Consider the following 26,828-nt stretch of genomic DNA (forward strand, 5'->3'; position numbering starts at 1 on the left):
AATTGATTAGATCCCGCCATATTTTTAAAATGTTTTCAACAGAGCCTCTGAGTGAGGGTTTGATTTTTTCCAGTTTCAGTTAGTATACCACATCAGTTACCCACTGACTTAAAGGTGGTGAACTGGGATTCTTCAAGTTGAGCAATATAAGTCTACTTGCTAACAGTGTGTTAAAGGCAATTACAGTTTGTTTGTCCTTCTCCAGTTTAAACCCATCTGGCAGTACACCAAACATAGCTGTTAATGGGTTAGGAGTGATTGTGACATCAAGGCTGTCTGAAAGGCATTCAAAGATTTTTATCCAAAATGTTGTTAATTTGGTGCACACCGAAAAACATGTGGCCCAGTGATGCTGGAGCTCGATTGCAACGTTTACAGGTTGAATCTTGAAAATATTTTGGACAGTCTTAATCAAGATAAATGTGCTCTGTATGTCGCTAATGTCAATCTTGAACCTAAAAGTGCTTGTGAGCAATTAGAAATGGAAGGATTTTGTATTCTTTTCTTATACATAAATATCTATGCGTGGAAGTGTGTGTGTCAGTCCGGTCCAGAAGTGAGAGGTGGAGTCGGGGTAAGGGCTCTAACTACGAGGAAACAGAAAACTCGCTTAGCCGCTAATAACATGAGTGGGGCCAGCATGTCAGCAAAATGAAACCTCTGAAGAAAGACAAAGTCACTTAGCCGCTAACATCGGCAAAACAGTATCCATTTTACTTTTCCTCCTGCCGCTAATGCACAAGCAATGCAAGCACATCAGCAAAACAAATCCTCAAAGCAGAGAGATGCCCAGAGTAATTCATTTCAATTACCTGACATCTCTACATTTCATTTTTTTTTCTGTTGATTTCAATAGTTTCTAGGACCCCGGGCTTACACGGCAGTTTAGTATAATCAGAGGAGGGGCAAAGGTGCCTGTAAAGGGAAGATAAAACAGTATATGCATTGTCTTAAAAATTAACAAACAGTGCCATTCTACACAATTCTAATAAATCTATGTGTGTGTAGGGACTTGAATATGAAGTTTTAATTAGGTAAGCAAATAGCTGATTTAACTTTTAATGTGGCAAAATAAAATAAATATAGGACATTAGCCATAATGAATCGGCAAAAAGTCACTTTTCTAAAAACATGGTTCTGCCCTGTCCTGCACAGGCTGCTGGCCAACAGATCAGAAATATCTCAGCTAAGTTTCACTCCATCATGCCTTCTGTGCTAGAAGCCATTAATTCACTGGTGAGGCACCACATCCAGTTTTCATATGGTATGGGTGTACATACATAACATAGAACAGGTTTTTACCAACATAAAGAGGTAATATACAACAGTATCTGGTTCTACTAACATTATTGAAACACTTACTGCACTCATATTACAATAGAGGCACCTAGAAAGAATGAAGATGCTTTTGTTAACCATAAGCTGTTAAATTCTATTACACACCGGTCATCTATGATACCAAGGTGAGAATGGGTCTCCATGGCCTGAGGCAACCCATAATTCATTTATTTTGAGGCAAAGTAACTTTAGCAGACATGATGGTATTGTACATGGTGAATGGCTTGTTGGTGACGCAACTGGGTGAACCCTCAGTGCTTCATTCGGCCTGTACTGTTCATTATAACAGCAATCATGCCATTACATGTGTCAAATGATAGTAGCTAACCACTGAGACACTGGCACCTAACACCTTTCCCAGAACACCCAGAACGCAGAGGAAAGGCACTATAATACTATGCATAATCTTGTGTGATTAGTTGCGTAGAACAACCAGATACTCTTGAATGTAGGAGGTGGTGTCTTGATGTGTCAGGAGGAAGATAGCTCTACCAGCCAATGAAATTCTGCAGCATCGTGAATGCATATGTATGAGGTTGATTATTAGGCTCCATATATGGATGGTTCTGGCCTGCATATTAAGCACATTCATATATTATGCATATTTACAAGGTAATTGTGATTTATAAAGGGGAAATTGTGTAGAAATGTGCATATGCCAAGTTTTATTAATCTCTTCTGGCATATGCATTTTTCTGTTTTTTTGCAGTACACATATATTCACGGTTAAATCCATGCAAAGTCTAATAAATGAGGCCCATGGTCATTACCCTCAGAATATCCAACCAACAGTCCTGACCATTACCTCCAGTGTGCCCTGTGCAGAGTAGGATGCATAGTTATAAAGCAGGTCTCCATTAGCAGTAGATTTTTGATCCCAGGTATTGCATGCTCTTCCTTCAGGAAGGAAACATTGTCCAGTGCCTTTATCAGTAATATTGCTGGGTGAGGGACCAGGAAGACTGAGGAGCACAGTGTAATTGAACAATTGGACCTCAGATAATCCAAGTTCTCTCCACTTTTCTGCAAGGGATTTCGCAATAGAAATCTTCTCTTTTTCCTTCTGTGAGAAATGCCTGAAATACAAGAAAGAAAAAGTGTAAGTCTGGATGAATGGTGTTAGTTTTTCAGTCATGCAGACCTGTGCAATATAGTGAGACATGTCAAGTGGCATCCAGTTTTAACACAATGCTAAGGATACAACTAATGAGCATGTCACTGCCTTCCAATGAGGTATATGCTGACCTTATCATAATGATCATTCTTCAAAGTTGATTGCAACAAAGTGGCCTAATTGTAATTTTCCGCTGCTGAATCTACTTCTAATAAGAACATCTACAATAATTCCCCACATGTTATTTGAGATTTAGAAAAAAATCAGTTACTTACAGTATAAATAAGCATGCATATACAGCACTTTGTGTGTACATGTACATATAAAAGAAATAATTTCGATGCTGATTAAAATTGGAACTAACCTCAAAAGAGACAAGAAGTAAAATTTATGATTAGCTCACAAATTTGGAAAAAAAAAATTATTTCAGTTCCGTATGACCCTTCATGGGGGGCATGGTGGCACAGTGGTAGCGCTGCTGCCTCACAGTTAGGAGACCCGGGTTCGCTTACCGGGTCTTCCCTGTGTGGAGTTTGCATGTTCTCCCCGTGTCTGCGTGGGTTTTCTCGGGTTACTCCGGTTTCCTCCCACAGTCTAAAAACATGCAGGTTAGGTGGACTGGTGATCCTAAATTGTCCCTAGTGTGTGCTGGGTGTGTGTGTGTGCCCTGCGGTGGGCTGGCACCCTGCCCGGGGTTTGTTTCCTGCCTTGTGCCCTGTGTTGGCTGGGATTAGCTCCAGCATACCCCTGTGACCCTGTAGTCAGGATATAGTGGGTTGGATAATGGATGGATAGATGGATGACCCTTCATTAGCAAAAGAAAGCAGCTCAGTATTTTTGCCACTGTTTCTGCAGTACATTAGCATTCTTGCACATCTAGTTTGTTTCTGTGCCAATTGCCTTTTTTGCATGATCTATATTGTTTACATTGAATGCCACTGAATGTGTAGTGACCCAGACTAACTTTAACAGTGACTGCAGTACAAGAAAAAGACGAAGAATTATGCTGTCACTATTACTGTTACTAAGGACTTTCAGAAACCTAATCAATAAAGGGTTAATTATGATGGGTAGTGTCATTGGTTGTTGCTAGAATGTTTTCTGCTGTGTAGACTAATCGCCTCCACAAATTTAGGTAGAAAGATATTTTCCTCTATTCCCGATCACTAATAGATCCTTTGGTAAAACAATGCAGATAAAATACAGACAGACAGGAGGACATATTATATACATTATATGGTACATATAGTGGAGGCAAGGCTATTTACTTAACAGTTTAACCAGCACTTTTCACCTACAATAAAATTAATTTGTTATTGAAATAGCTTCTATCCTATCCAGAAGTGTAGACTATGCTCACTTTTATTTATTTACTTGTTTCCACATTCTTTATGGCCAGTAGTAAAGACACCAGCTAAGAATGAGCAACAATAGATTATTTTGGAAAGTGAGGTGTCAAGAAGTTTTCACATCAGCAAAATACTTGCTCAGTTTTGTATACTTTTACTACTTCCTTTTTCTTCCTTTAATGTCATTGCATTTGTTGTGACAAAAGGTACATTTAATTGCCCTGCATATACATCTTGACCTTGGAGCTTTCACAACAAACTGCTCTCCATTTAGCTTCTGTTTCTTGAAAATATGAAACCAATAAAGCAGCAGCATGCACATATTGTATCCTAACATTGCAAAATTAGTCTGAAAGACAGTTCACAAGATAGTGTTAATCATACATAATATACAAATACACAATGCATGCCGATAACCTGCACTGTAAATGTGTTTCTGCTCTCCACTATAAAAATATACTCTTTTTCAAATATTTGTTGTATTATGCTACTCAATGTGTAACTTACACATATACATATAACTTTAACTTTAACACAACACATATAACTTATGTATTATCCAGTGTTAAGATATTAAGTTGCTGCCTTAGCTCCAGAATTCTGTGTTCCAGTCCTGGTGCCTCATGAATAACGGCGTGCATAGAATTCACACTAAAACATGGCGTACGGAGAGAAGCGGAAATGTGCATACACACAAAAAAATCCTGATACATAAATCGGTGCGATCGCCAACTTCCATGTTCTTCCGCTCCATAAGTCCCAGTCAGCGTGAAAAGTAATGCATGTGCACGCACCTGGCTCCACTCCCAAACTCCTCCCAGAATTATGCCTCTTTGAATATGCAAATCAATATAAATAGGCCTTAAGCTCAGCGTTCTGTGAAATGGCGATGGCAATAGCACGGGGGAAAATAGAAGAATTTCAGCAAATACCAAGTGAAAGCAAGGAAAATGTACTATTTGTTCCTTTAAACAGTGGTACAAACAACAAAAGGAAGTTGATTGAGTGACATAGAGTGTCAGAAAAACTCAAAAGCTGAAGTTCACAAGGTTGCACCTTTTGCACAAGGTGTCCAAAATAAAAAAGAAGTTGTCAGATATCAAAGTTGCCATGAAAAAGCGAGTCGTAGCCCACCATCTGAGTGTCATATGAAAGCTTATTAGGGTACAGAGAAAAAAAAATAGTGACACACTGGGAAAAAAAATCCCATCATAAGTAAAGTAGCACGTTTTGTATGTGTTCTATGTGCTCTATGTGTGTGAATCACTACGTGCTTCTTAAACGGGCTTTCTCTTCCTCCGACAGGACACAGAATCCATTACATTGGTGATATTACATTTCTCTGAATAATTTAAATACTGAGATGTATACTTGATATCATTTCAGTATTCATATCATATCAATTAAAGCATGTATTAAACACGCTTCACGCAAGATGCTTGCTGCGCCATGCGCGACCTTCGATTAAATAATTTATTGCAACAGTACTGTCTCTTTCAAACATACTAACCCCCAATTACTGTCCTTCCTTTTCTTTTTCCAAGTACCCAATTGCCACATAATCAACTCTGTAATAGACGTTAAGCCATCTGTAAGCTTAGAACACCGATTCTTCAAACCTTTTAAGGAACACTGAAATATCTTCGTAGAACATGTTTAATTATTCTATCCATCTATCCTTCCAGTATTGTGGCAGCCCCAGCAAGAATACAGCGTGAGGCAGGAACAATCCCTGAAAAAGGAGCCAGCTCCTTCCTAGTGCTACAAATCTGTGTCCTCACATGTTTAATTATTAAAAAATAGATTATTTAAATGATGTTAACATTTTATATGTATAATATATTAAACATATTTTGCTGCATCTCATCTTAAAAATGATATCGTCATCATATGTAAATACGTGCTTTATAAAGTGGCGCAGGTTGTGCAATATTATAACTGTATTGCAAGTTTACAGTGAGGAAATTGTACTTATAAGTACAAAGCATTCTACAAGGAGCACTTGATTGACTGTGTTTATAGTTCTTGGGATGAAACTGTTTCTGAACCGCGATGTCCCTACAAGAAAGGCTCTGAAGCGTTTGCAGTATGGGAGCAGTTCAATAGACAGCATGGCTGAGGCAGCGTGTGCTACATGCTGTATACCGATAATTCTCTTTCCGATCAGCTGCTGTAGAGTTGTGATTCCACAATCAGATGCAGTGATATAAATACTCCGAGTGGTGTAGTTAGAGTAATATGGAAACAGATGATCTGCTGTGGCAATCCCTAACGGAAGCAGCTGAAAGAAGAAGAAGGTGCAGTGACAGTAATAACGCTAAAGCAGCTATGGTATTTGGAATAGTTTGGCCATTCCATGGACCAATATATTGTTACAGGTTAATTACAATCAGATGCCTTAAACTAATAAACAATATGTGGTTAATTTCAGTGTATGTAATAAAGTCACGTCAGGGATGTGGATCTTAAAAAGAAAGGGAAACCACACTGGAACAAAAGCACTGCTCTGACGCTGGGTGCCGCCAGTTTGCAAAACCAAGTAGAGAACTTGTGTACTCCAGGGTTTGAGCTAGCGTGAAAATGTGCATGGCTTTACACCAAGTTTAGGTTTTATACATCGTGATTTGAGTGTGGAAACAGGAGTACACAACATTTTTCTGTGTACACACCATTTATACAATGAGGCCCCTGGTCTGGTCACTGTCTACAAGAAAATACCAGATTTTTTTTCTGTATCTATATAGGTTTTCCCTAATTGCGCTAATAATTCTCCTACATCATTAAAGGTGTTAATTTTGGTTAGTTGCACACTTTAAGTAATTGGTCTGGTATAAGTAAGTGCTGGCGTAGCTGTTCCTGGGAAGGTCCTTATGATGGTATGGTGTGTCATCCAGGTTTGGTTACCTCCTCTTGACATGTGCTATAGAGATACTCTTTAGCCCCCATCAATCATTTAATTAAATAAAGAAGTTTTAAAGATGGGTGAATGAAACATTTCTCTTCAGCAATCAGTTTAAATACTGTGAAAAATCAACAAATACACCATGCCCTTAAATCTTAGAAACACACTTAACAGTTAAACATATAGTAGCTGACTTTCTCTTGATCTCTCAAATTCAAAGATACAACATCCAACAGAATCAAAAATGTGGAAGAAGAGATACAGAGTAACTCAAACTTTCAAGACACTAGACATGGTGGAGTGGTGGCTCTGAGGCTAAGGATTTGCTCTGGAATCTAGAAGGCTGCCAGTTCAAATCCTGTTACTACCAGAAGGGATCCTATTCCATTGGGCCCTTGAGAAAAGCCCTTAACCTGAAATCTTTACCTAATGCCTGACCCTGCACTCTGACCCCCAAAGGTCATGGAAAAAGACAATACTTTCTTGGGCACTAACAAAATATATCAAATCAAAAATGAAAAAATGATGCATTTTTATTGGCATATCGGGAGGGGGAAAATGAAATTAACCATGAAGCAAATTCAGCCTTAAGTTTGAGTTGCCCACTCACTTTTGGCTCATCTGCATATAGCAGAGAATCTTTGATGCAGTAGCCAGTGATGGGCAGTATGCACTACATTTCAGTTGTAGCTGCCCACTCACCATCTTATTTCATATGCCAAAGCAGCAAATTTTTGTATTACTGCAACCCTAAGCAAAAGTCACCTTCTGTGTATAAATGGAGAGAATATTTCCAATTCAACTCCATACCAATGCAGTAGATGTCAAAGTTTCCTCCTGCTCTGAATGAAGCTTATTCTGAACCTCAGATCACATCGGCTGCTTTAGGTAGCCTTGTTCAAGTGATATCCGGGTATCGTCCAACTCGTTGTTCAACCCTCACTTTCACACCTTTTTAGCCAAATTTGTAATTGCTGTCTGAAAGAAAAGTTTCCATTCCTTTTAAAATCCACCCTTTTTAGCTTTTGCATTTTAGTAAAACCTAGCTAGGCACCAATAAGAAAGCATTCTAGCACCATGTATTGTATTTGTTTTAAAAACTGAGCTCAAAACACAAAAAGAGCTGCAATGCAAAACAAAATACTTTTGTATACAAAAACAGGCCTTCTTTTTCTTATTGCCAGATACACATTGATAACATAGATGTTTGAGTAAAACTAAGATTAGGGAAACTAGTAAGCTGTGGCAGGGAGGGTGTGCATCTCTCATAAATTGTGAACATTAAGCTCTTAACGAATATTCTGTCGCCATATCATATTCAAATCTCTTCCAGAAAAATCAATTTCCTTTCTTATTAAGTCTTATCTTCAGCCAACTGGCGCCTACAGCCTAAAAGCCAGTTTCTGTAGATTATAAATAAAGCTCTAGTTCTGCTGGATGTAAACTGAACAAAGTGGTAGTGCGAGAGGCCACATCATCTGCTGGAGTCTATTTCATTTAGTTTAGATTGACAAGACAGTAACAGACCGGTTAATCAAATTACCAGCTCATAACAAGGCGGCAATTCCATTTGCTGCCTTCCTATATGCAACAACATGCCTGCTTCCAGTGTTTTAATAGCATTACAGAGATTAAGCTGATTTGTCTTGATTGTGTTATGTTAGAAGTGTCTAATAAACATGATTTTAGCAAGAGGCCACAGATGCACTTCACTCCAAGCTAAGCACAGATTTTTAATTCTCCCCTTCAAAGCTTGACAATGGAGTTTATATTCTTGAAGTCTATGTTTGTTGATCTTTTACTTTAATTGCTCACATTTCAAATAAACAATTTTTTAAATACTGCATTGCATAGTACACATTATTAGTAAGCATATTACATGCAATTATCCATCCATCCATTATCCAACCCGCTATTTAACTACAGGGTCAGGGGGGTCTGCTTGAGCCAATCACAGCCAACACAGGGCGCAAGGCAGGAAACAAACCCCGAGCAGGGCGCCAGCCCACCGCAGTACATGCAATTACAGTAGTCTCGCTTATCCGACATAAAGGGGCCGGCAGAACGTCGGATAAGCGAAAATGTCGGATAATGGGAGGTGTTAAGAAAAAGCCTATTAAACGTCAAACTATGTTATAATTTTACACATTACCTTGGAACCTCGGTTCATTAACGTCTCTGAACACATACAAATCGGGTTATGACCAAAAAGTTCGCCAAACTTTTGCATCTGTTCACGACCACACACTAGGTATACGAACGAGCCAGTTTCCCTTTCGGTTTGTGCGCGCCGATGATTTCCGCATGTGTTTAATCTCTCCCTGTGTATTCCCTGTGCAGCAAGACAGAAAGAGCGCCCGAGAGAGACACAGACAGACAGACACACACACAGACGCACGCACACAAACACGTGCTTGAGAGAGAGACACAGGTGCACGCACACACACACGCGAGAGAGACTCAGGCAAGCGCATGCACACACATGCGCGAGAGAGACACAGGCAGGCGCACGCACGCACACACACACACGCGTGAGAGAAACACAGGCAGGCGCACGCACACACACGCGCGAGAGAGACACAGGCAGGCGCACACACGCACACACACACGTGCAAAAGAGACACAGGCAGGCGCACGCACACACACGTGCGAGAGAGACACAAGCAGGCGCACGCACGCACACACACACGCGCAAAAGAGACACAGGCAGGCGCACACACACAGAAAAGCGCGTGTGAGAGAGACACAGGCGCGCACACACACACGCCAGAGAGGGCTGGCCACATAATCCACTGTAATCATGTTTTACAACATAACAGAAAAATTTGACTGAAAAAATGAACTTAGCAACAAAAGACAGACAACGCTCATGCTCGCAACTTGCAGTTCTTGTTGCTGATTAATGCGTTTTGTTTTATTTTTGTGGCAGGACGTCAGATAATACAGAGTGTTGGATAAGCGAAGGTTGGATAAGCGAGACTCTACTGTAGCTTTAATAAATTATGGGGCAAAACAACCAGTACATGATGTCTGCTACCCATTGCAGTGGTTTCAGATACCAAAGTGAAAGAAAATGGAGTAAGCACAGTTTAATTCTATACAGTGCTCTTCAGACAGGATTGGCTACAGACACTGAGTATACTTCTAAACTTTAAAGCAACAAAAATAGAAAAACTTGGCAAATAAATGGTTCCTAAAAATAAATGGCACAAGAGATGACTAATAAAAAATTGCATTTACTGTATAACAGAATAACAAACTAGTGGAACCCAGGGCTGGCACCACCATTAAGGCAATTTAGGCATTCGCCTAGGGGACACCCAGCTGCATGGGCTAGCTACCAAACAGTCGGTTGGTGCACTAATAAGCTTAGCCTAAGGTGCAAAATAACCTAGCATCAACATTGGTGGGACCCATAATCCTAACATAAAGATAAAGTTTGAGATATATACAGTACTAGCAAAATACCCGTGCTTCGCAGCGGCGAAGTACAGCCTTAAAATTTTTATTAAGAAGAAAATTAAACCTTTTTAAACTGAAGGAAAATATACCAATAATTATTTGTTAAGGATCTCTTTGTATACCACATTGTGAGTTCGGCCCTCCGGTTGTAATATGACCAAGCTGTGCGCTGAGCTTACTCTTGGAGCATGCAACGTACAGTTGGCCATTTGAACAGTAATCTTGTTTCAGATCTCACAGCTTGGATTGCTGCTGTCATAATCGGTTTGAGTTTCATGGTTTGTTTCAATTACGACAGTATTTGTAGGACTTGTGTTGAAGAGACATTCGTCAAGCGTTGTAAGTATACAAACGGTTTCATCGATAACTTCACATCCAGCTTATGAGAGTTTAAACATTCATAAACATCAAAGTGTCCACTACTGAAATCGTCACCTGTGAATCTAAGATGTTTAAGAGGCATTGGCGGTTGTCGAAAGGTGTAAAATATTTGGCCATTTCGGTACACTTGAAAGCGACAACTGAACAATTCAGCGGCAGCCATCAACTAACATGCAGATCCATAGGTGAAGGGGCTTAAGCATTTCACTCTTATAGTGCTTCTGTGTAGTATAATTATCTTCCTGTACCGTCATCAGAACCTGTCCCAGTCATTCAATTCATAAGACACAATGTTCCTCCGGATATCAAGAGTGAGCCTGATATGGCTGTGCAATATGTAACAAAGAGAATGGAAAAGGCAGGTGCCATCTCCGGGCATGGAAACCACTCGGTAAGTGACAGTTCTTTGATCGATGGTGATCACCTCGATAGACATGTTAATAGGGGTACGGTTGGAATGATAAAGGAAATGTGTACCTAAACAATGTAAAGTAAGTCTAAAATACCTACACAATAACTATAATCGTAATAAATGAACAATAAAACAGTGGAGAAGCCGTGGATTAAATGAAAAGGTTGTAGTTATCAGCAGGGAGACGTGAATCCCGTGGCGAAGCAAAGAAGGAAATGTAGAGACTGGAGCAACGGACGGCCTTATATAGGCAGGCAGCCAACAACGTGGGAGGCTTTGGGATGGGGACCCAACGGCGCTTCACACGGTGACCGAGCTGCAGGCTATGGACGTATATATGTACGTAAGTAGGATTCAGTTAGCATTGGGAACCCTTGTACCAAATGTCTTGAAGATGGGCCCATAAGTAAAAAGACCATTGAAAAGTTCAATATGGCGGCTAACAGTGGCATCATACTACCGAAATAAGTACGTACAATGGTTTCGGTTAGCGCAGGGAAGCCGCCTACCAAATTTTGTGAAGATGGGGCCATAAATAAGAAAGTTCAACATGACGGACGTTGTTGACCATTATGACCGTTACGCGTAGAATTTCGAAATGAAACCTGCTTAACTTTTGTAAGTAAGCTGTAAGGAATGAGCCTGCTCAATTTCAGCCTTCTACCTACACGGGAAGTTGGAGAATTAGTGACGTTGGAAAGTTCAATATGGCGGCTAACAGTGGCGTCATACCACCAAAATAAGTACGTACTAGGTTTTGGTTAGCGCAGGGAAGCCACCTACCAAATTTCGTGAAGATGGGGTCAGCCTTCTACCTACATGGGAAGTTGGAGAATTAGTGACGTTGGAAAGTTCAATATGGTGGCTGACAGTGGCGTCATACCATCGAAATAAGTACGTACAACGGTTTTGGTTAGCGTAGGGAAGCCGCCTACCAAATTTCGTGAAGATGTGGCCATAAATAAGAAAGTTCAACATGGCGGACGCTGCCGACCGTTATGACCATTACTTGTAGAATTTCGAAATGAAACCTGCTTAACTTTTGTAAGTAAGCTGTAAGGAATAAGCCTGCCAAATTTCAGCCTTCTACCTATTCGGGAAGTTGGAGAATTAGTGATGAGTGAGTGAGTAAGTCAGTGAGTGAGTCAGTGAGTCAGTGAGTGAGTGAGTCAGTCAGTGAGGGCTTTGCCTTTTATTAGTATAGATGATCGGTAACCATCTAGCCTGTCCCACTTCAGTTTAACTATGCTGTCCAAGCAAAGGATATTTGGCATTAATGACTTCGTATTTAATGTAATGTACTTCAGCCTTACTGGTGTGTAACAGTTTTCTAATTCCATCTCTTTAGGTAGGCAATGCTTACTCAAACACCAAACTACATCAAAATCTAACAGGAAAATAATTTAAAAAATAAATAAACATAGATGTGATTAGGGCTTCATTTAAAGTTCTTTCAAATCCTTAAACAATTGAAAACATATAGTTGTCTAAAGCTGGTCTTAGTTGTTGACAACTACTAGCCTTTTTGCTGTGTAGTGCTCCCAGTTCATGAACTACTATAATTTAAACAATGGACAAAAATTAATCCTAAACCACATGCACCCATACCCCATACTGGAGCAGACTATGTTAATTTACTGGGCTATCAGCCTGATTTTTAATATTAAGAGCAATGTATCCTTTTCTTGTTTGCTGGAAGATAATTCTACAGACAGTACTTTTGATTATCAGCAGAATTACAAAATAATGTCAATTTTATGACTTAAGAGTAAGCTGTAATTTTTAAGCATTAAAAACTCCCATAAACAGAGTTGGATTTTAAGAGCTATTTAAGACAGTGGCAGGGTCTTGAAGATTTTCCTAAAACAAGACGGAAGCCAGTGTTACACTAGCTGAGGGGCAATGTACTTATGATTTATGGTATCTGTCAGGTTGATAATCTAAAGTGATGGCTGGGGATGCCAGAAGGCTGCTAAGTATGAAGATGGCCTTGTGCAATCTGGGGTGACCGCTGACTTTGCACATGCGACCAGACATCTGACCCTGATGAAGCTGAATGAAAGGAGCTGCAGTCCGAAATTTTAATGAGTCAAAGTGAGAGAAATGAATGACAGGCTCTGTGGATCAGAACAAAGCAGCTGAAGAGAAGGTGAGAAGGAGCTGAGAATGTTAGGTGGTAGTGGAGAAGACAGAGATGGGCATTGTTTTTCCTGTGAACTGACATATAGCTGTACACTGAATGTTAAAGCTGCTGTGTCTGTATAGAATTGGAAGTTTCTATAAAATGTGTATTTTATATACGGCATACGCTTCTCTGTCCATTCACCTCTAAGGAGTTGTGCTGTAAGTCTTAAACTTTTTTTTTTCCTTAGATAGGTGGCAAGATCAGGATATTGTGAGGGTTTCTGTTTAACTTGCAAAAGAATTCTAAAGAAATGGGTACACTGATAAAGAGGCAAATAAATCGTCAAAAATGTTAGATATTGTATTGCTGCAGTTAAGCAAGTAAAGTTTAAACCACAATAGGCACACATATTAGTTGGTGTGTGATAACAAGACACAGTGAAATTCTATTAGGTTTTCAATGGTGGTTAATCTGTTGCCATATCAATATCAACTGCATCCCCATTTTTCTTTCACCCCTACATTCAGCTTCCATGTGGAAGATTTCTGAAAAGGCAAACATAGTGAAGTGCTTAAACAGATGAGGCTGAAAGACAGTATTTTTTGTATTCATTCAATCAGAGCATGTTCACCTAATAGAAGAAGAATAATTGCTACAAAATAGAAGTAATAAACACATGCCAGAGGCCACTGTAGTGCAGGGATGCAAGGAGAGACAAATGTTTAACGGAGGGTTTGAGTTGCCAATCTGAATTTGTTGCTTATTAGGTCATGTGTGAACCTGAGTGTGTGCATGTGTGTGGCCTGTGTTGGATTGGCATCCCATCCTATATTTCTCTTGAAGCTGGTTACATAGGCTCCAGCACCATTAACTGTTTCTGAAGATAAATAGATCAATGTTCTGAGTCTGGAAAAAGACAAGGACGTATTTCTACAATGAATCTGTTTAACTGGAAGCTATAAGGTTTTTTAGTTAATTTGTGGCTTCTATGTGGTAGAAGATCCTAAAGAAAAACACAAAAATGTTTTAAGATCACATCACATCTTGCTCATCATATTTTGATGAAAGTCCCAATCAGCACAATCAGTGCCAATCAAGATGTAGATGATGGATTGGTAGCTGCTATTGGGTAACTCTCTAGTACCCTGTAGCTTTATAAGAATTTAAAAAAAACACAATAAATGGTAAAAGCTACAGCACTACAGGCCACACATCAGATAGGTGAAATTCGCATGTTTCACATGTTTATTATGTATTGTTTTAATGTTTACTTTACTTGTAAGAAATGTTGATGTACCTTGTTATTTTTGTTGCATTCTTGATGATCTCACTAGAGTTCATGTTACACTGTTTTAAAGATATGATTTCCATTCCTGCAAATTTTGTTACAAATAATCATACTGGTGGTATTGTTCACATTATTTTAAAGCAAAGGATTGAGAATTCCCCTTATTTGTATCTTAAATTACTCACACATCTTATAATTAAATAAGAATTTCAGATTGCTAGCTTTTGTTCCCTCACAACTTTACTCCATTAAAAATGTTTGCATTGACCATTGTCATTGTTTTTGATTTCTGAATCAGTCTAGCATTTCCAACCTTTACCGTTCGACCACAAAAAGAAACTAATGGCTTATGTTTGTTTGTTGTACTGACACAATAAGTAATATCAGAAATAGAAACAAAGAACGAAAGAACCAGGAGATGCCAGACAAAATCATAATCAAAAAACAGGCAAAAGGTCAAAACCAGAAGAAAAAATATCAGGTCACTAAAGCAAAATGTGCAAAACTCAAAGTACAGTTTAATAAGCATGCCAAAAAATCCTGTCTCTATGAAAGTGCTTTTAGTACTGGCTACAGCACAATAATGTCCATAAACTTGGACATCAATATTAGCATGTTGCTGTGTTTTATGGGTGGCGAAAAATGACTTGGTAAGTCACCAGTCTGGCAATGGAAATAGAAACCTCTAAAGAATATGGCCACAGCCATTCAGGCAATAGAAATAAGATGGCAGGCCTCCAAAAAACAGAACAAAGATGGCAGACATTATTATTAACATAATAATAAAAAAGTGTACATATTAAAAAAAAATCTAACATAATAAATAATGCAAGGCAAAAAAATCCAAAATCATGACCTTAGTCATTCAGACCATGAAATACACAGAAATATATGGGCAGCAAAAGATAAAGCAAATACATAACCAGGCAGCAGGAATAGAGACAAAAATCAAAGTCAAAAATACTAACACAAGTCAAGACAAGAGTAAACTTTATAAAAAATGGATGTTCTGCAGAAAAGAATGATTGACAAAGAGTGTTTTGGAGTCTGCCAACTTAGATAAGGAAATGAACCTTTTGAGTGACCTTTACTCAAGTGACTTGTCAAAGGTTATGACCTCTTAGTGTAAACTCCTGGTAATGCAGAAGCCATGCTAACAACAGGTGAACAAAATGGTGATGATCAAAATTAAATAACAGTGAAATAAAACTAATAAGAACAAACTGAAGCTTCTGATTGAAAAGCCAATGAATGACTGAGAATCTGCGACCCAAAAAAGACAAAGTGTAAAAATATTAAATAAGTAGTCAAATCATAACAACAATGTTATGAATGGGCTTACTATTTAAATTCGTTAAATATAATATTGAGGTGCATCTTTGGTGCAAACTGGTGAATTGTATATAAATGTGATAGATAGATAGATAGATAGATAGATAGATAGATAGATAGATAGATAGATAGATAGATAGATAGATAGATAGATAATCTGATTCAAATTAAAATATTGAAATGAAACGAAAAATTGTCTTGCCAAAAATTATGCTGTAATATGTAATGGTAATGGAAAAACACAACCTCTAATAGTACTAATAAGAATCAGAATATGTTAATGGTGCTCCACAGTTTCACCAAGGTATCGTGCTGTGGTTGTGAGGCACTATTAGTCAACACCTAAATGACTGGAAGGTGAGAAAGATGTTTTAAGCTTAAAGACTTAAAGAAAACAATTATTTAAATGTAAAAGGTCTAGTCAAATTATATTCACATTCTGTGAAATATATCGCCAATGTGAAAAGACACCCCTCTTGAAAACTTTGAAAATTCACTGCATGAACAGAAAGAACTGTGATCCTGTGATAAGTAGCCACATGTGACCTAATAAGGCACATGAGCTAGAAATCTGTCATACTAGAGATGGCCAACTTTAGAAAGCTGCTGAAGTCAGTAAGATTTTAATGGCAAATAAAAGCAAATAGTTCTTATTACCACATGATCCTATCAGGAAAAGACAGTAGAATCAGAACATTTCTAAGACCATATACACTACAAAATAATAATAATAATAATAATAATAATAATCTTCTGCAAGATGCACAGGAAAAACAATTTAAACCATCGGATTTAAATAAAATTGGAAAGCTACGAGAAAACCAGCTCCAGAAACTGAATCTGGGCCTATGAACAGTGGTGCCATGGCTAACGATATTAGAAGTCTGTAAATACAATATGTGGGGAAAGCACACTGGAATCTTAAGTAGCCACAAGATCAACACTGCATTCAAGTGAAAACAAGGGGGGATCTGGAAGAAGTAAATACTAAACTATGGCAGTGAAAGTAAAATAAATCATGGAAAATTGTGAATTCTATTAAATCCAAGCTCTCCCTGTGTCTATGTGTTTCTTTTTTATTTTTGTGGATACATTCCTTTCTTCAAATTTTCCAAAGTTGTGCCGTTAGATTGATTAATGATTTTAAAAAGGCCTCTTTTGGTGTGTGTATGAGCAGTCTTGCTTAACTATCCAGATGTGGACCTTGTAGCAAAGTTAAAGCACATATTAAAACCATTAATAAACCACATGGATATGTAATTTAAAGAATAAAAAATAAAACTAAAAAGACAGAGCTTTCCCAAGTGATGACCTAGAAAGTACCAAGTATGTGAATCTTTTACTTCATGTTGCCCCCGCTGAATAGTCAGAGTACTACAGCCTCTCAAACACCATGGAATTTACACACTTCATCTTTGGTTAACATTGCTGATTGCTTAAAAAGTGGTCTATTACTTAATATGTAACTATACATAAAAAATATTTAAAAAAAAAAAAAAAAGAAAGCACACACGCAGATGCACACTCATTTTTTGCAATATTAATATTTTGACATCTAAAATGTGCTCTTTTCTACTGACACAGTAATGTAAAAGAACTAAAGAAAAATTCCATATGGTGCCTAAAACTTTTACATACAGACTGCATACACTGACAATCACACACCATTGTTGGTAAAATAAAATTAACCAGGTCTGTTTTATTTATAAAGAATAAATAATGATGTCTTCTTCAGTGGGTTCTAACTTTTGGCAAGTCAAGATGTATGGCTAGAGCTTTATTAATATCATGTTGAGATTTGCTAAAGCAAAACAGCAAAAGTTTGCAGATATACAAATAAAGGTATACAATATCATACATGTTATTCATATTCTGCCTGTTCCACGCTTACATACTGTGATATAATGTGAGATGCTTAAAATTATATATATTGGAGGTACTTTACAATACTTAACACAAAATCATTTTTCATGCTGCTTGTATGCTAGAGAGAATACAATTCCAATGGAAAAGTCAATAAACATGACCATCCTTCCCAAGCTGCTCTTCCTATTTCAAAGCATCCCTGTATAAATTAACAAAATCATTGTTTAAGAAATTACACTCAATAATAATTTAATTTATTTGGAATTTGAAACATCCACACATCCAAAGGGGGGCACTACAATAACCTAAAGCAGAAGAGGGCATAGCACTACCTAACTTTCAGTTTTATTACTGGGTGGCAAATATATAAGCCATAATGACCTGGACATCGAAACAAATTGATGAATATACACAAGAAATAATATCTTGCTGTACTTCTGTATATTCCATGCTCTGTGCCCCGGTTAATACAAACTACCACCATTACACTATAATTCCAGTTACCTTTCATTGTCTCAGAATATGGAACCAATGTAGGAAGCACTTTAAGACAGAAAAGCTTTTATCTTTTGCACCTCTACCTAACAACCACCTTTTTTCCACCGTCTCAAGCATATACACTATTCAATGTCTGGGATTAAAATACTTAAAGAGACTTGTACATAGATAATGTCTTTGAAATACAACTTCTCATCAACACAATTCCTCCACTACTTTCAAGCTAGAAACTTTCCTAAACAGAACCTGACCAATTTTCCTCACCTTGTTCTAAGAAAATTCAGGGACTGTCTGTGTCTCAATAGACCAGCTCTCTCCTTACTTACATTAAGGCTAAACATGTAATAATAACAAGAAAGTGAAATGGATGAAGATGGAAGCAGACTGTGCATGTTGCTCTTTGCTCTTCTAGAAAATGTGTCCTTCAGATCCGCCCTTTTTCTTGTTATGCACCTTATGGAAACATCCTGCAAACTTAAAATGGATTATGTGGTTTCTGCTATAGATTGCCATGTAGCCTCTCTCACTTTCTGAATAGCAAATGTCTTTATTTTGTGTTACTATCATTATTTCTTGATTAACTACTGAAAAGAATGCCACTGTCTTTGAAAAACTGTTTATTTAATGACAATTAAATAAAGCTGTAAACTGTTCCAAGCTGTGTTGTAATATTACATGGATCAGGTCAGTTTCACACTTAAAGTCACAGGTACTCAGTGCACATATATGTCACAGCCCCCTGTGCTTTTTTTTACATATTACCAATGTAATCGAAGACTGATCACTGTAAATATCAATAGTGTGTGTATAATTGCGAATTGGCTAAGACTATCTTGAGTTAACATGAAACACTTTCTGTGTGTGGAAGAGACCGAATGTTGACTGGAAAAAGAGGCTTATTCAGGTGAGAGTTATTCATCTAAGTGTGCACTATGGAAAACCTCACAAGCAGTGGCATGAAGTATTCACAGATATATTAAAGGTAATTTTTTTATTAAAGAAAACATTTAAGGTCATTCATGGGAATTGAATTCAGGCCTCCTGACTGAGGGTGTGTATCCTACCCACTACACTATTACCGGAACCTGGCTAGATACATTTCTCAGTAGATAGCACGCATCATACTGAAGTATTTGACCAAAGAACAACTGATTCAGTTGGCAGATAATGCTTGAAATCAATTTTGACCTCTTTTATGACTTGAGTGGTAGCCATCATGGCGATTATTACCTTCAGCTTGGACAACTCGTTTCAGTCTTCCCCATGCGCTGCCAATGAAGTTGATGATTTTGGCTCATAAGGAGTGGATGACAATGCGGAAGGTAAGGCCATTTTCAGTTTCAATTAATCTTCTGGAATCAAAGAGCTATCCTGGCCCGTTTCGCTTGTACAATCGCGCCCACGTTCACTCTCGACTGGAGATGACGCAGTAGTGTCTGGTCCCAAGAAATCTGTACTTTCGCCTATCTGTTCCAGGTCAGTTACTGAAAGGCCATACCTTGAAGTTGAACTTGGTCTTGATTCCTGTCTAGGCTTGGATGGAGCTTTAGCCATCTTTTCCGTATTTTTCTGAACCCTATTTCTGCCAGTCATGTTAATATATGCTTGGATATACTACAACTGAGCCTCCTCAAATTAAGTAAATACAGGATACCTCAGGGTGATAAAGAAAAGAGAAAAAACTATTACAGCTGCTAATGGAGTTATGCTTCAGACGTCTATCTCCTGTATCGGAAGAGACAAACTCCATTGGCAGATAATTCAACTTTAACTCATATTGGAGGGAGTTCTTAAACTCACTTTCAGTCATTTATGAAGGAATATGGAATTCAGTCTTGATTGACACGAATTAGTAAGTGGTGGTGTGTCCCAAAAAATCTGCACCAAAAGGTAGTGTAGTTGTTAGCACATCTGCCCTTAAGTCAAAAGATATGATGTTAATTCCCTGCCATGGAGTAAAAAACATTTTGTGTCCAAAATGTTTGTCATTTTCGATTTCATTATTGGGTGGGGTTATATTTTCACAGAAATGTGTTTTTCTCATTTGGGGAGAAGTTATGAGATATCAACTTGAAAACATCATTATAGTCTGCTGTGCCCAAGGTACTGTAAGTAAAGGGTGCCTTTGTATACAGTAGCATGCACTTTCAACTGATTTGGCTATGATCCTAAGCCATTATTATTCTAAACACTGAAATGTACTTTGGGGTATGTTGTATGTCTGTAGAACCAACAATAAACTAAATTTGATGGAAATATTCCAAAGTGCTACTTGTATCACAATAACTCATGTAATGCCATTCCACCGGGTCAAATCCAGGAGAGTTAAGAAGAATGTAGTTGAGCCTCTACCAAGACCTGATGAAGACCCCACCGTCTAAATGTGCCCAAGTCGGTAAGAAGAGTGAGTGAGCATCTATTAAGATCTGATGAACCCCAAAAGCAAACATTTCTGCCACATCAAATGTGCCTGTGCCAGTAAAAAGAGCAGATGAGCCTCCAAACAGACCTGATCCCCTTCGGCATACAAAACGTACCCATGCTAGTAGGACGAGAAAAACCCCTGATCACCAGCAACCCCTTAGCACTAGGGTGGGCTCTATAATTAAAACGAATGACACAGTGTGATATGTGACACATAAATCTGTGCGTACAACTGACATGAACTGCAATTTTTAATTGTGCCTTTTTCAGGAAGCTCTCCCAGTTAGACAATAAGGTTCTTCAGGAAAATCAGATATTTTATAGAAGTGTCCTTTAAAATCTATTCTCTTCTGAAAATTGAGGCATTGAGGCATTTTTTTAAATGTGATTTGATTGATTGATTCTTTGAACAGCACAAATTGACAAAAATATAACAGCACTAAAGCTAAATTGTTCCCCACTGCAGATTGCAAACTGGCAAAGACATTTTCTAAATTATCTGCACTGCTTTCGTCTGCCGTTCCTGACCCTAATTTAAGGCAAATACCCAAAGGTGAAAAGAAAATTCAGGGATCTGCATTTACAGTAGAATACTTTTATTTCATAATGTTTTATGCACCAAGTTGTAGTCAGCTGGGACTTGTGAGTGCATTTCTGTATAATGGCAGTAAGCAGCTTACACTCAAGCAGCCCGCTTGCTATTCTAACAACCGTTCTTTGAGTATAATCCATGTTATTTTAATATTGTTAATACAGCGCACTACTAAATTAAAACAGTAAGGAAAGCAAAGATTGTGAACACAGAATTTCAAGGGTAATTTTTAAAGTGAGGGAACAAAACAGGGAAAAAAGTAAGATATATATCTGAGCGACCCAAAATACCTGTGAAAGGGTGACACGCAGTGGATGTGTTGATTGGGAAACAATAGAGGACTGATTGCTTTAAGCAGTGAAAGGAGGCTGAGGCAAAGTCAAAGATAATTGTTAGGCCATCAGCAAATTTAAAGGAGGCAGAGCTATTTAACTGACTCACTTCAACAAGATCAATAGAAAGCCCAATTTAACCAAAGAATATGCGTCGAAACTAGAGACCCATTTTTCCCTGTGTTATTCACCTTCTTTTTTATATAAAAGCTTGGATACTTGATTTTCACTGTAAGGTTTTTTCCCCTTTTTTAAAAGTTTATCTTACTGTGAATATACTTGCTGCCATACTACTAGGTATTGCGCCTTCAGGTCAGGGCTGTGTGACAGAACTCATTGTGTGGTACAACTTAACCAAATTAGTAAAATGATCTTTAATGTTTATAGCAAAGTACCCTGTGATGCTGAAAGGTAACAGTTAATCCTAGTCAGAGCTAAAGAGGTCAATTATCAGGATTTGTTTCACCCCCTTGCAGCCCAGGACTGCATTAAGTGGGCGTAAGCATATTATGTTACTATTCACAGTGATTATCATCATATGCAAACAAAAATTACACAAGAAAGCTACAAAGTCAAAGACTGATAGTGCTTGTATAGTAATTGATTTAAAATGTCAGCATCCATCAATTTTCTAAGGTACCAAGGCTATCTACTTTATGCTCATGGGGTCTGGTCTTATTCTAAATACATTAGGCAAATGGTGGGAACAAACCCTGGCTGGGACCATAGGCCATTGTACAGACCCACTCTCACGCATAGGAGGCCAATGTAGAACCTCCAGTTAACCTAACTTGCATGTCTTTGGGATGTGAATTTAAAACCCAAGAATCAAGACATAAACACAAACTGTACAGAGCGAGTAGTTGGCTTAAGATTCACACCCAGGACTGCAGATCACATATGCTGCTGTGTTAACTACTGTACCGCCATTCAAGCCTACTGAAAAAATAACAAAGGTTTGATTAATAAAGTACTCAACACAAAAGGTATTATGTAAAATAAATACCACCATATTTTTTCACCAACATGGTAACTTACTGGCTTCACACTGCAGCCTCCAGCCTCAGTACTTCAGCCTGATTCCTGGCACTCTCAATATGTGCGTAGAGTTTTCATGTTTCCTCCCACATTCTAAAAATCTGCAGATGGGATTATTTGAATACGTGAGAGTCAATATGGCCATGAAAATTAAAGTACCCTACAATGCACTGGCACCCCTTTCAGGTGTGGTTGCTGCATTATATGTAGCCTTACCTAGTTTTGTTGTTATTTATTCTTTAATATAATGTCTAATATTAATTATTTTCTCTTCTTGTAACTTTATTTTGTCATCTTGTAAAGCACTTTGAGATACATTGGTGCATGAAAATGTGCTATATAAACAAATGTTGCTGTTGTTGTTGATGCTGGGAAAGACTATCCAATGACTGAGAAACCCAACCAATCAGAGTACTTTTTTATCAAGTCAATGATAACAGACAACTGACGCAGAATAAAAGCTGAATCATGGTGAAATGATATTGCATTAAGTCACTTAAATATTGCACTACAAGAAAAATGATTATCATTAAGGTAACCTTTATATGGCTTAAAAGCTTTTTCTTAATACGTCAGCACTGGAACCCAAAACGGGAATTTGACTATTAGCAGAAACAAATGAAGGGCCTAATTCCTCCTCTGAGAAATATTTGCCGGGCTTTGTTTGTTAAGAATTGTTGACAGACTGGTGCACATTAATGATTAAGAGAAATGAGTTCAATGCACTGTATTGTATACTGGGACACTTACTACATAAATGCTTCAATATGCCAGTAAAGTAGCAACAATCTTTTGTGTGGCTCATTTTATGTATTTCTTTAAAGGGAGCTGCCTTAAAAGTTATGGAAACCATGGTGTTCTGCAAGTCAGAGAAAAGCATTTTACAAAGGAAACTGCACATGGGAATCAGGAGTCATTAAGAAAGATGAACAGCGTTGCCAAGGAAACGGAAAAGCATGCTCACAGCGGTAACCGCAATTCAAATATTTGCACTTTTTTCATTTTTTTTTTCAAAAGGGGAACAGAAACATAGAGCATGGGGAGAAAAGGATATTTAAAAGCCAAGGGGTGTATGAGGAGGAATCAAAAAGCCAGCATTCCATTTTTTTTTTTAAAGAGAATAGGCAGAGAGAAGGTCAGAATGCACAAGCAGTTAGCAAGCTGGGTCTGCCATTGGTGAGTGGCATTGCCCAGAGTGAGAAATGGGCTGCTGAAAGTAATAGTGTTTTAAAGCACTCTACAGACAGCACACATGAAGTTGGCCATAATAAGGCTCCACTAAAATATCCATGTAAGTCAAAGAAAATGGCAACCCAATTTTATAAAATATAGTGCCTTCATAACATGCTCTAGAACAAATACCATGACAATATCAGAGGCACAAACCAAGTGATTGTTCATCTTCCAGCCACCTTTATTCAAAATTTAAGGTGAAACATAGGCATCAACACTTGATTGGATACCTGGGTATTACCAGGCACACATATTCACACACACTCTGTCCCACCAACTAATAATTATCTTCAGGATGTGAGAGAAAAATCTGAGCACCCAGAAAAAATAATAATGTGGAATCTTCAAGAACATCTCATCAATTTTCTAAACCCACATTCTCCATTACAAGTTGATAAGGAGCTGGAACCAAGACATACTAATGCATTGACCTTCACTCATTTCTCATGGGAAACTTTAAAGACCCAATTTAAACTAAAATGAACATCTCTGGGACCCAGAGAAAAAATAATGTAGATTCTCCAACCATAATTAATTAATTTCTTACATCCACTTTTATCATTACAAGCTAATAGGGATCCAAAGCCTGTACATTATGCCATGCACAGACCCATACCCACTCATACCAGACCAGTTAAGAGTCTCCAACTGAGAAAAATGCATATTTCTAGGAGGAAGACAGAATGCCAGAAGAAAACCAACACAAACATGAAGGGAATACTCTAATATCTCCAGCAAGACAATCACTTTACAGTATATGGTACTAGGAGGCTCCGCCCTCTGCTCACTTTGTTCACTAAACCCAGGGGCGGGGGCTGGGCCCCCATCTATCCCGCAGCTGAGCTGCTCCATTACAGAAAGTGATTGTATTTAAAGATATGGTAGAAGACCCCTGGCACCTTTGGTGCCCAACCCCCAGTTGCGGCTTACCAAGTCTCCTCACCACTTTCTTGATATTTTACTTTATAATTTAAAATTGGAATAAGAATTTGTAAATCTAACAACATCATATTAAACTTTGGTTAATTCTGAAAAGAATGATACCAAACATATATATGTAGCTTTTAAAATAAGCCAGATTTAAAGCTTGACAAAAAAAGTCACATAAAATTGTTGCACAAAATCATTGCACTTTTAGGCTTAGGATTTTATATGTATAGAGTAGATTTGGATGAATTCTCCTAGAGCTGGAAGGTAGCAGTGCTACCAGGCCACCTAGATGAAAAACAAAAAAAAAATATGGAAGAGGCTATGACAATATAAAATGAGAGACAAACCCTGTACAATGTGATGACAAAACTTATTTTGAATGCATTTTCAGGTTTAAAATAAGGGGACTCCATTCAGTCAGTCAATCTTGTTAGCCTTACTACTAGCTATGGCATTCAAGAATCTCAATTAATCTTGGGCTGACCAACCTGGTTTTAATGAATGTGTTTCCAATGGGTTATTGTGATCAAATAACAACCCGGGTAGTATCACCTTCATTATTATTAATTTTAAGTAATCAGACTAAAAATGGATTGGGCTATGGGATCCAGTTCATGGATGTTTTTCTCAGAGGGAAGGCCACTAATGTATCTATATTTTAGGTTCTGCATGTTCTCCTAAATGGGTTTCCTTCCATAGTTGAACTACATGCAGCTAAGCCTTGATTGGGTGATTTGTACAAGTGGAGACTGCATAGGAAGACTGCTACCAAAAATGTCTGGCTTCTTATGTTCCTGACCAGGAAAAAGTCATTAAAAGAAAAGAAAAAATAATTAGGAGTTACCAAGATGAACCACAAAATAAAAACAGAACATTTTCCCCACAGCAACTGTTCTTAATTCATGTAGTAATGTAAGCCCTCGACCAGAAGTGAAACAGAATCTGTGCCCTCTTGTCTGTGCTACTGCTGACCATTTCAGTGTTTACATTGTGGCTATTGTGTAGTTAGTCTCAAGCTCTATTAATGTGACAGACAACCATGGCATTCAGACAAGATGCATCATTTCCTCACATCTTCAGCTGTTCAGGAATGTTTTCCAGGAAGCCGGTGTAAGATTAACCGAAACAGTGATCCACACTGAATGTGTAAAGCATGCAGCAAGAGTTTACCGGAGGTTAAGTTTCATTATGTGTCTCTGCGACTTGGTCTCATGAGAATGGAGTTTATTAATTTCACTGCCTCCGGGGTACAGATTGAGAACACAGCTGTTGGCTCTTATGGGCTTAAATATCTCCCATATGTAAAAGGACCTTTAGAGGTGAGAATCATTTGCATATAATCCAATGTTCCACAACCTGATTTAAAAATGACATACCTATTGTAAGTACAGCCAGCAGTAGTGATCATTATTCACTCAACAGGCAATAATCATTGTGTGCCACAATTTTTAACCAAATAATAATAATAATAATAATAATAGTGAATACAGGTAAATTTAACCAACAACATCCTTGCCCACCTTCTAAAGAGGCAAACAGTGTTCAACCACAAATTGTCTTTTTCTCATTTATTTTATCATGAATTTTCAGTGCCTACACATATTTTAATTAATCATTTTTCTATGGCCATTTGATTTGTGTTACTTTGAAGTAAATAAGCTAATAACATAGGTCCCGATAAAGACAAATTCTATTCTATTCTAAATAAGTAAATAATGAAAGAGTACATATAAGGGAATGCTATACATGAGGTGAGTTCATCAGTGAAATCCCTTGGGGTCTGTCTTTGGTCTGTTACTTTTTCTGAATTATATACAGTATATAATGACATAGATTTAGGTACAGTTAGTAAACTTGTGCAGTTTGCAGATGGTACTAAAACTGAGGCAAAGGCAGACACTGCGGAGGGACCAAAAACAATTCAAGAAGATATGGACAAGCTCCAGAACTGGGCAAATTCAGTTTAACACAGAAAAGTGCATAGTGCTACATGTGGGCAAAAAGAATGTCAATTATAAATACAACATGGAAGACATAGTCATACAAGAAGCAGTTTCTGAAAACGATTTAGGAGTTGACATTGGTCATCAAAATGAAGCATAGAAGTTATTAAAAAAGTAAATACAAACCTGCCGGCCATGCTACATAAAAGACATAACAGCACTTGAAGCTGTGCAGAGAGTAACCAGGTGCATCCCAAAACTTAAGGGCA

At 37.9% G+C, this 26,828-nt stretch overlaps 1 protein-coding gene across 6 annotated transcripts in view; it reads right to left on the reverse strand.

Moving 5' to 3' along the window:
- The window catches only part of LOC120532652 (inactive N-acetylated-alpha-linked acidic dipeptidase-like protein 2), a 2,009,486-nt gene that overhangs the window by 969,631 nt on the left and 1,013,027 nt on the right, over positions 1–26,828 (reverse strand). For all 6 annotated transcript variants that reach the window (XM_039758865.1, XM_039758875.1, XM_039758892.1 and 3 more), the window contains one exon: positions 2,144–2,414. In XM_039758865.1, the coding sequence (XP_039614799.1) occupies positions 2,144–2,414 (271 nt within the window). The remainder of the gene's footprint in view (positions 1–2,143; positions 2,415–26,828) is intronic.

Source organism: Polypterus senegalus, chromosome 1 (genome assembly GCF_016835505.1).
Source record: "Polypterus senegalus isolate Bchr_013 chromosome 1, ASM1683550v1, whole genome shotgun sequence".
Classification (NCBI taxonomy): domain Eukaryota; kingdom Metazoa; phylum Chordata; class Cladistia; order Polypteriformes; family Polypteridae; genus Polypterus; species Polypterus senegalus.